This window comes from Camponotus floridanus, unplaced genomic scaffold, assembly GCF_003227725.1.
Source record: "Camponotus floridanus strain SB8 unplaced genomic scaffold, Cflo_v7.5 scaffold9, whole genome shotgun sequence".
Lineage (NCBI taxonomy): Eukaryota > Metazoa > Arthropoda > Insecta > Hymenoptera > Formicidae > Camponotus > Camponotus floridanus.
In genome coordinates, this window is record NW_020229860.1 from 2,276,633 (window position 1) to 2,288,771 (window position 12,139).

General features: G+C 40.7%; 1 protein-coding gene across 1 annotated transcript in view; it reads left to right on the forward strand.

The window, feature by feature from the left end:
- The window catches only part of LOC105255991, a 61,955-nt gene extending 52,006 nt beyond the window's left edge, over positions 1-9,949 (forward strand). The window contains exons 6-8 of the mRNA XM_011265593.3: positions 98-6,116; positions 6,658-6,946; positions 7,320-9,949. Coding sequence (XP_011263895.2) covers positions 98-6,116; positions 6,658-6,946; positions 7,320-8,895 — 7,884 coding nt within the window. The 3' untranslated portion in view covers positions 8,896-9,949. The remainder of the gene's footprint in view (positions 1-97; positions 6,117-6,657; positions 6,947-7,319) is intronic.
- Positions 9,950-12,139: the final 2,190 nt, after the last annotated feature.

Genomic DNA, 12,139 nt, shown 5'->3' on the forward strand with positions numbered 1-12,139 from the left:
TTATATGTATGGTAAAATTAAATAATCTTTTTATAATTAAAATAATTAATATAATTAATAATATAATTAATATAATTGATTTTCTTTTTAATTGCAGTTTGGCGAGAACATAAAACCTTTAGTGATTGAATTATATATTAGAGCGTTGACAACGGATATGAACGAACTTGAGAGTCAGAAAGCAAAATCAGACAAAGACAAGGAGCGCGAGACCGCCAAGCGTCTTAGCACGCAATTCCTGAAATTGGCGGACGTAGTAGATAGTAATATTGGCATCGCAAAGGAATGCGTCTTGACGGCATTCTCCTTACATCCTACCAGAGCTTGCTACGACAGAATAAAGGAATTAGCAGTGGCGTGCGGAAAGGCCAAGGAGGATGACGTTTCGCAAGAGGGGGAAATCGTTAAGAGAGAGGAACCTAACAAAATTCAAGAGAAGAATCCAAGAGAGGATGATCTCCCTACATCGAGTATCAATGTGAAATCTGAGATAATGGATAATAACAGCATCACGGAGACGCTCTCGGCACAATCGTCAAGTTTGATAGTTTCGGAAATGCAGCTGTATCAAAATTCTACCATCGCAAAGAACATAGACTTTCAAAATGAACAGGTGACGGAGACATTCGAACAAACTGATCAGTTATTAAAAAGCTTGTTAACGAAAAAGCCCGAGAAGATGACTGATACGACAATGCCTGTGACATTGATAAACAACAGATGTCCGTTACATCTAAAACAGGAATCTTCGTCCAATGAACTACTCGGCGAGGTGTGCTTTAATTGTGGAGAATTTACTGGAAATAACAAACCGAACGATGGTAAATCACAAATGAGTGAAACCAGCACGATGCCGAGTAACAACAGCATAGAGAGAACACTAGATACGCTAAATTTGATAAAGAGCGAAACGGTAATAGGCTCGGTCAACTATGACGAGAAATCTGTGCCTAGCCAAGTTCTCGATGGCGAAAAATTGGGTCTTTCGCCTCAACTATGCGACGATCTAGCTGTAGTATTGAATAGTCCGCGTTTCAATTTGCTTAGTTGGGTGTTGGATTGGACAGAATTGAAGAACTCGTGCGAGCAATACCTGGAAAACGAGGAAATGCGCAATACGAATAAAGAGCTCAAATATTTGAACATTGACTATTCGCAATTCAAGGATTGGCCATCGGAGGATGACACCAAAGATATCTTCTTTGGCATCGAGAAGGGTTACGAACAATGGGCCGATCTACCATCTGACAATTCCGAGCAATTTGGCAGCTTTCAGCCAGCAGCCGGCTACAAGCGCTCATCGACACGTCGCAGTTTGGACGATACTACTACGACGGATTCCGACAGTGGTAGTGTATTGCGCGTGCGACGTACTGCACGAACGCGCAAGATCCATCGATTGGAATCGTCTGAAAGTGATTACGATAGCGCCGAGCCTAAACCAAAGCGCTTTAGAGATAGAATCAGCTCGGTATCTGACAGTGATAGCAATACGCAAGATAGCCAGACCGATAGCTTGGGTAGCGATGGTTGCCGATTAGAAATTAAGAAGAAATCCAACAAATCGAGCAACAAGGAATCTAATAAGAAACGATCGAAGACATCGAAGCTCACTGTCGAATCTGTCTCGCATTTTCACATGTTAGTAAATGAAGATGCGCGACGCACAAACGCGCACGAGGACGCCAGCGGCTCTGATGTCAGCAGCAACGACATCATTACCCTTTTCTCTGCCGATATGGATGAAAATAAACGCGAGACGATTAAGGGTTCAGCGTATACCGCTGCAGCACAGTTGATCATCACTACAGAAAGGCGAAGCGATCCGGCAGTGCTCAAATCTCTCAGAATGTATAGACCGCAAAACTCAAAGAAGAAACCGTCGAGGATCTCGCAGATTTTGCAAAAGAATCTGCTAAACAAGAGCAAGGACACCAACAACGCCAATCGGGATTGCACCGAGCAACAAGGAACAAATAACATCACGAAATTCGCGCCGATGTTAAGCACACTGAATCTAAATCCGAAAATCGTGTTAACACGTACAGATGAGATTGATCGTAAACTCACAAATCGTTCCAAAAAGCAACAACAACGGCTGAGCAGCGGTGATATTACCAGCGAACTGATTAATATAAAGACGACGATGCCATTCTCACCGAACAGTAAGAGCGTAATGACGTACCAAAAAAAGCAAAAGGAACATGTTAGTGGCAAGAATAACACCAGTGGTAAGAACGACTTAGACTGTCCCGTGATAGTCGATGGTCATCGCGATCATCATCATCATCATCGTCTCGGTTCAGTCAAGTCCTTGGGCAAGACCAAGTATGATTTTTTTGCCGTTAGGGATTCCGATATATTGACTAAAAATGTGCCGGGTATGAATTCGTTGGATATGATGGTGCCGCCGCGACAGCGATCCACGGTCAATGTTGTGCAGCTTTCTAGAAGCGGTGTTCCACAGAGCCCGAGTTCCGCTACGAGCACGACGGCGACTATTAACGTCAGCGGCAACACGCCGCCGCGACCCACACGTACACCAAGCGTGGCTAGTAACCAAAGTAGCAGCGGTGGCAATAATAGCATACAGTTACCAGGCACACCGTCCTCGACAGGCGGCCACGATAGTGGCGTTGGTATGAGTCCAGCCGGCCAGACACCGCCACTGAGATCATCCTCGAATCTTGGAACTCCACCAGACACAGTTGGTGAGGAAGCCAATCAACTGCCGGATGCCGCGTCGCCGACGACCATCAGTCCGACGATCCCAACAACGACGATGACTGCCAACAATCCCTCAACAATACATCAGCTTGATGTTGCTACCGCCGCTGTTATCGAATCATCCGGTACAGTGCGAACAATGGCACAGATACGTCGCGCGAGCAATCAGCATAATCAATCGCCAAGAAAATCACCATCCTCTCCATGTTCTACGGGTTCGATTGCAATTATAACCACGACGATGACGACAACGACCACGGCAACGTCCCCAGGAGGATTAAGCGCGACACCCATCACATCCGAGCCGTTAAAAGTCATTTGTAAGCCGGACGGTAGTTACCATATTACATCGCTCAATCCCAATCAAAGGAATCTTTTAGGCTTACAGAATCTGGACGAGGGTATTAGTTTTGCGCGACAAACAACACAACAGCAGCAGCAACAACGTGTTACAGATGCGACAGGTGGCGCGTCATCTAATAGAAATGCCTATGATCGACTTGCCGCTTCCTCTGTGAAGAACACATCACAGTCTGGTCAGAATGCTGTTCTGCCTAAATTCAATCAGGCCTTCCGCAAAACACTCTATACTATGTCAACCGATACGCCTGCAAGTGGCGTGACCACTGCTCCGAATGATACACCTTTGAGTAACATCCAACAAACGACAGCAGGAGTGTCCACGCAAAAGACGACGACGAATCTATCGAAGGCAGTGCAAACATCTGTGCCAAATAATCAGCAGCAACCACAACATCAACAGCAACAGCAGCAGACAAATGCTGGCAGCATTAATGTGCAATCGATCATTCCCAATCTGCAATTGTCGGCCAATAGGCAGGTAGTTAGTATTGTGCCAAGCTCTGGTAATAATGGTCCGGCGAACGCAGCTATCAGTTCAAACCAGGCTGCTAATCAAACAATCACGCAACTCGTACAGAATGCGAGCTCGCCCAGCACTGGTGTCATATACACGCACAAAGTGATAACCGGCAATAATCCAAATCAACTCAACATCATACCGACTATATCGCACACGAATTCTATACCGGGAAGAGCTCCAGTGGTTAAATTTAATATCATTCGCCCGGTTAATAGACAACAAATGACGGGAGCTATTCAGGCTGTCCTACAAACGCCGAGACTGCAGCAACAACAACAGCAGCAGCAGCAGCAGACCGTGAAAACGGAGAATCTAATTGGTTCTCCGATCGAAGTGAATAATCAAGTGAGCTCAACGACTTTGGAACAACTACGGGAGTTTGAAAGTGTGCTAGAACAGGTGAAGGAGAGGAGTATTCAGCCGCAAGCTCATCATTCGATCTCCAACAGCGCAACCACGACAACCGTACAGACACAGACCACTACACAGCAGACTCAGGCGAACAAACCACAGCAGCAGCAGCAGCAGCAACTTTCCGTTAGTGCTCTGGCGCAGCAATTGATGATGCCTACGCAACCTAACGCTACCAGCGAGACATTCGCCAGTAATGGTAATACTGTGACATTCCAGCAAGAATCTGTGTTTTCACAGAAGATTCCTGTGGCCTATGTAAAACCTAGCAATAGCAGCCAAGTTGTCACCGCCAAAGTGGCGGCCAATTCAACACCAACGCCGGTGGTAGTGGTCACTAGTTATTGTCAACCGGCAGCATCACCAACATTAAGCGTTACATCGCAGAGCTCTTCGAGTCCTTGCGTAACGCCAGCACCGGCGCCGTCAGCCGGCAAGACGCCACCGACACCGCCGTCCACCGCAGCCGCGGCAGCTGCCGCCGCCGCCAAGACCGGTGTGAAAAAATCGACACCAAAGACAGTCAAGACCAGCGCTACCAACACATCTAAAGCATCACCGATACCGAAACCGCAACAGAAGCCTCAAGAAGATGAACAGACTGCACAGCGGATATATGCAATCCTCGACGAGTACGCTGAGCAATTGAGAAATTCGCCAGATCTTAACAACAAACCAGCACCTCGAAGAAGATCCAATCCGCCGACCAATCCAAGCCAATCGTCGAAGAGGAAGAAGTCGAGCTCGAGCAAGACCAAACCGGTGGGACAGCAAACTTCCGAATTGAGTCCCAGTACGGATGATCTAGGCAGAACTATGGGCAGTGAGGATTCGTCCAGCGGTGTTGTACACGTGCAAGATAGTCCGGCTGGATTTTCTGCACCGGAAGAACCAGTGAACGTCAATGCTAGTAGTCATGTCTCTGCGGAAGCGAGCACAGAGGTGCGTGCTCTGACAAGCGATTCGAACGACGGTGTTGAATTGAACGTGAAGCGGCGTAATCTCATCTTTACGGAGCCAGGTTCAGGCCAGCCGCGCACGGTAATCGTGCAGGAAGCGATACCAAACTCAGTGAGCGTCAGTGAAGCGATCGCTTCGGTTACCAGCAAAATAGGCAATGCATCTGTATTGATGCCGAGTATCGTGCTACCATTGGTAGCCAAGGGCACTCAGTACACCATAGTATCTGGATCTAAGTTACTCGCGACAGTCCCAACAACTGTACGTGCTAGTAGCAATGCCAACACCTTGGTGCTGCAGTCATTCATCAATCAAGGTACCAAGCTGATTACGCAGCCGCACGTTAAACAGATGAAAATGCAACCTACCTTGCAAACATTGTCGAACAACAATCAGACGCTGACTAGTGCGCAAAATGTTCAGAGCGCGTCTGTAGTGATACCTCAAACTGCAAGCGCGCAATTTGTCGGAGAAACAGCAACGGCGACAGTAACGACGCCAGACGTCAAGCCCAACGTAATCGGTGATTTGACGCTGAAAAATGAAACGGCCGTGGCCGTTGGCAGCGGAATTGCAGTCGAGTCAGCAGCGACGAATGCCGCCATTGTAGTGAACAAAAGCAATAATCCCACTATTAGCTTGATTGGCACTCGAACTATTAACGAGATTTCGGATAGTCAGCAGATATGTGGCGTTATCACTAGCAATCCAACGCTGCAGAGTACGACAAGGCTCTTCAATTCAAGCATACATAAATTATCGGCACCCGCTTTGAAGACGGATAATGTAGTTTGCATAGCGTCGGCGGCTGCTGCAGTTTCTCATCCACCGGACAAGAAATCATCTCAGGATGGACGGGATATCCACGCCGAAAAACCGGTATCTATACAACCAGGTGCCACCATCGCGCTAACGTTTGCCTCGCAGACCGATGTGAACGCCATACTCAATGACGCTAGTCAGCAGCAACAGAAAGAAACGAAAGAGATGTCCACCGAGATAACATCCGGCACTAAAATTATTTCCCCGAAAAAGAGAAAATTCAACGACGTTATCGGCATACAAGAGAACATATCGCCGAGAACCTTGATTCCTATGAACATTGCCACGTCATTACAGAATAATACCAAAATTGGTAAGAACCTTGTCCAAGATGAAAATTCTGTTTTAGTCTTTTCTTGTGCAAATGCGATTTTATTTATTTTTTACTTTGCGTGACGTATTTATACATTACATTGTGATCAGAAATATTTTATGTAAAAGTGAATTATGTAATTGAGATGATAATTTCATGTAAAATTCTCTTTAATATTATTATTGAAGTATAATTATTAGTGAATTATTTATAAATTATTATATAATAAATCATTTTAAAGTTCTCTGTTATTCAAATTTAAAAAGTAAAATTTGAAATTTGAAATCATTTGATTTTTAAAAGTTTTTGAGTAATTATAGGAATTATTTATATACATTTTTATATTATATACACTCACATTCAAATAATATATAAAATTTGCAGAAAAATAAAAATATCGACAACAATAATAAGTTTCTTACATTATAGAATATCTTATATCGCGTAAATGGCATTGATTTTCGCAAATATATATCGCATCTTTCTCTCTCTCTTTCTCTCCCTCTCTCAATTAAATTCTTTTTATAAATTATTCGTATAGAATCTTCTATTACATCTACGAACAAGCAATCAAGCATCATCGATAGCACAACACAATTCTTAGTAACTGGTGGACCGAGCAGTTCAGATAGTCAAGAGTCATCTATGCAACAATCCGCTGAAACAATCGATGGATCCTGCAAGGTCGGGAACGGATTGTTGTACGAAAACGCGCGCTTACAGGAAGCCTGGGAATCGGAAGGAAAGATTTCACCCGACACGCCCTGGAGATATGTCCCTACGTCAATGCAGAATACACTGAGCAACGATTCATTAAAAGGATATTCCAGGTAATAATTTAAATCATACTGATCATATTGCAAAAAAGAACTTCAATTTAATTTTTATTTGTAAATCTTATTTTATGTTAAATATATTATTTTTGTATTAATTTAAATATCATATTCTATCAAACTTTAGAAATTCTTTAAAATTTTGAAAAATTCAATCTCGGCTGACATTCTTTTATTTACTTTATACTTTTATATATCTTTATGACTAATTTTATATAAATAATATTTAAAATGAATTAAATTCAATGATTATTTAAAAATTGGTGTAAGAGAGAGAGAGAGAGAGAGAGAGAGAGAGAGAGAGAGAGAGAGAGAGAGATAAAGAAAGCAAGAAAAAAAAAGAAAATCGAATAACTATGGTTAATTCTAGGGATAGCGACAATTCAGAGAGCGTACTGCAGATTATTAACAAAGGCCAAGGCATCGAGATGGCGAGTGGACCGATCTATCAATCGAACACGAAGAAATACTTCATGAATCATACTCTGGATACTACTACTTCATATTCCAATAAGAGCAACCTGATGAAATCACAATTAATTCCCAGATTGGATCGCGAGTTAATGCAACACAGGATAGAGAGGAAAGCGGCGTACGAGCGCGAACTTAAATTGCAAAAGAGCTTATCAGAAGAATGTGAAGATCTGGGAGTCGATGAACCCAGCACTAGCGATCTGTTTCCCGAGGCGGATTTGCTATTTGATACGAATCACTCGCCATCGTTCGATCATTCCTCGCAGGATGCGTCCTGCAGTCAATCTTTGGGCATGAAGCCATATAATAGCTCATATTTCCGATCATTAGATTCGTCGAGCGGTAGTAGAGATGCTAGTCCAACGAGCGATTTCAAGTCGAACGAGTGTAAAAGGAGTCAGCGCGCTAGAACTTTGAAAGATTCATTGAAGAAAAGCAAACGAGAAAAGGAGGATCTACAATTGGAGGCCCCGGTGAAACATTTGCGACTTACTTTGGACAATCTAAGTCAAGATGAAGCGTCAAACAGCAACTCGGACATATCTAGACTATCGCCAGCAAATCTCGGCTCGCTAGAGAACGACTCGTCAAAAGATATGAGTGGTCATCATCGCGTTAAGCTAATCTCGAGAAGCGGATCGAAGGAAGGTACGCCTAGCAGCGTATCCAGTATACCATCTAACATGAAACTGGACATTGATCTGGATTCGGAATCGTTGCCACCTAGTATCAACGTTAACAATACTTCAGCGGCAAGCTCAGGTGACGAGAGTTTGACTCTACTTAGCAACACCGTAGACCATCACACTATACCATCACCATTATCACCGTTGGGCGCAGCCGGGCCGTTGCTGTCCACGCACAAGTACACGTACGCCAACAAGAAGCGCGTGCCATCATCCAAGATGCACATGGATTCTTATATGGCATGGGAGAGTCCGATGTCTGAACGCACGAGATCCAGCAGCGAGGACGAAGATTCGAGCATCAGTGAGTCGATCAGCAGCCAACCGGAGGACAATGTTGCATTGAGCAATGGCTTAGAAGACAATGTGCAGACATTAAAATCTTTGTCCACAGATCGGCGTTGCACTTACGTAAAGAAAAAGGATAAACTGCAAGTGAATGCGAGGGTAGTTTTAAATCGTGCCGATCATAAAGCGACGTCAACAACGATGGCAGCGCTTCCTAAGCGAATTCCCAAGGCGGAATCGATAGCGGTAACTGAGTCGATGGTGATGTCGAGTGATAAAGCATCAGAGGCGTCTGAAGATGAGGCCGGTAATATCGTGCTGATGGAGCCGACGGATTGCCGCGCTAGAAGATCCAGTTTGCGCGGCCATGTGAAAAAAGGCTGCGCATGTTGCAACGGCTCGCCGGAGCGACCGAAGAAAAAGACGACGACGGTTAAATCAACGGATCACAAATTGAAGAAGCGCTTGTCGTCGAAGCAGCCCGGTAAGAGAAGGTAGTCCTAGCGATCGAACGCTCGTATGAGCATTGCAACATGTTACTATATCATTAACGTATCATCATTGCCGTCATTGATGGGTTTTAAAAAGACGCGGGCGTTTCAGCGTGATCGAAATGAAGTCGACAGAAATGTTGTACTTCTTTCGAAGGAGAACTGTTCTGAGGAGAACACGATTTGGACAGTAAATGATCTTATTTGCAAATCGGAAATATCGATGGGACGCGTTATTGTAAATATTATTAGAAACGCGCTTAGATGCGCAAATTACGTGATTTACCACATTTACAACATTTGAAACATTGGCGGTTATATGCAGATATAGCCGAGAGAAATATTCTCCATCAATTTAATGATAAAATTAATGATAAATTTACGTTCAAACGTTGCATGCGTGTATGTGGATATGGATATGTATGAATGTGCGCGTGCATAAGAGAGAAAAAGGATATAATAGACGTATGATTTATATTAATTAGAGTTCTCGTCGATATAACAGTAGATCATCCTTCTACCATTAGGTGTTAACTATGATATTAGATTATAAGGTACAGATCATTTATGTATGGCAGACTTAGATTTTAAATCGTTAAGGATCGTTTAGCGATGCAATCTAGTCAAGTCGTTTTGTGACGAGGACGTGGGCGACGAGTGTAAACAAATTTTGATGAATGAGATAAGATATATCGTAATGCGATCGTTAATAGATTCCTCGCAGAGTAAAGAGAGAGAGAGCCTGAATTTATATAATTCAATCTACAGTATGTCTGTCATGACAAAGCTCTATTCCACGTTGTAACATGGTGTGGTCAGACTGAATAGACAAATAATAATAGAGTTCTCTTTCCGAAAAAAAAGATTAGAACATAGTAACAAGGATGTGCAATCTCTTTGGAATGCATCGTCTTTGCCTTTCGTGTAATGCTTACTTGTATCTGTATAACTCTAACTTTATATATAGAGATGAAACTGTCGTTGTAAATTCTCGGCGCTCTGCTCTTGCAAGGCAATCCTTGAAAAAAGCAGGATTGTTCGAATGATGAAAAGATTATATATATATATATATATATATATATATATATATATATATATATATATTCACAGACATGAAGCAAAGAAAAATAAAAAAATAGAATGGCAATAACACGTTCTATGGATCATTTCAATAGCTATCTATTGTACGGCCCGACCATACCATATGTCATGGTGGTGCGTGTAAAAATTCAAACAAATTTAGAACTCACAACAACATTGCATAAATAATTCATTGGAAAGATAATATAATACTATATATATGTGTATATATATGTGTATATATATATGTATATATATATATATATATGTGTATATATATATATATATATATATATATATATATATCTCGCTGCACTTTAGTACAAAAATGCTTCACTTTGTTTCGAATGAATGACAGATTTATATCGTATTATTATATCGTATGCTATTGTGAGATTGCTCGTGTGAGTGGTTATAAATTTTGCTATATGGACTTACTCTAAACTTATAACTTATAAAAGCTCGTGAAAAAAGGCTGCATGGGAGTGTGACTTGATCTAACATTTCGTTGTAATAATTACAATTAACCAGCGTTATTGGACGCTGATATCCATTCCAAACTCCACTTTTACCCAATGCGCGAGATATATATATATATATATATATACATATATACACGCGAACGCGCGCATACATGCATACACATATACATACACATACACACAGAAAACTCGTCGCGATTTATTTTTTCTCTCTTTTTCTGTTCTCTTTCGATGTTGCAAAAAAATTGTAGCTTCAAGTAATCGAAGTATAACTGTTCCTGCGAATAGTGTCTCATTACGTGATATGAACCAAAGTAGAGGCTCTGTCGAGAAGGAGATGAGAGAAACGCGAATAATGAATCGATGTGGTAGATGAACAAGCATTGCACATTGCACACGTGTAGAATGTGTAAATTGTAAACTAATTTTTTTCTTACTTCCGTAGAATGATTATTTCAATGATTGTAAACATTGTTTAGAATTAAGGAGATCAAAAAACTGTACGCTATACTAATTATATATATATATTTTATTTATTATATATATTATTATATATATATATTTATTATACACACACACATACATTATCGATTACTTGGCAGAAACTGTGAAAAAGAAGCAAAATTTAATTATTTTTTTTTTTGTAATTTTTTCACATGTTCAATTATAAAAAAAATTCTAATTTTATGAAGAAATACTTATATACTTACTTTAGATAATAGCCATATTATATTTTATTGTATATATTTTTTTCTGATAGTAAATATTACAAAGCAAAATTTTAAAAAGTTGCAATCTTTTCCATTAATTGAATTGTAACTATATTACTTTGTTGTATATAAACTGAATATAAGCAAGAGCACAGTGATCGATATAGTTTTCTCATCATTATTCCATTTTTCTTCTGTTACATTTACACATTCTACACGTATGCTCCAACATTGCATATGAAAAATTAATTCTTTTTCCGTGATTATTTAATGTAATCACTTTGCTGCAAATATGAATAATTATCACAAATCACGTTCCTTTCGATTCCTCGTTCAGTTAGTTAAACGACAAGCAAGATATCTACCTCCTGCGCTTAATCTCATTTTAGTTTATTTTGATTATAATTATTCTCTCGTGAGAATATGAAAATTCGAATACTTGTACGTAAAAAAATAGCTCGAAATGTCGTGGTCTTTACCTGTAAATATTTAATTTTGTAGCGTAAAATCGCAAATTCGTCGGGAGAACCGTCGTTTTTTTCTTTTCTTATATCTGAAATCTTATAATTCAAATCATTTTGTTTTATATGCGATTAAAGCGTTAAAAAGTGTAGATCTCGGTATCTACTCGGGATCATAAGAAAGAGTCTGTAATTAAATATTTGTAAATAAATATATTGAGTAGTATTTATGTTAATTTGCTACTGGCTACAGGAATAATTAAAAGATACAAGTTTTTGATGAAGTACCTATTTGCATTAATCCAATCTTATTGTAGCGTGGCCTAGATTATTACCAGTATTTTATTTACATTTTTATTCATTTATATTATGAGAGAAATCGGTATACATTTAATTTTCTTCCTTTACATCTCACGACAGGAGGAAAGGTGCATTTTTATTTTGTATCAAGCGAGACGGATTTCGACCAGATTATATTACTTTATTTCTATATTGAAATTAAGCTCTTGTATAATTGA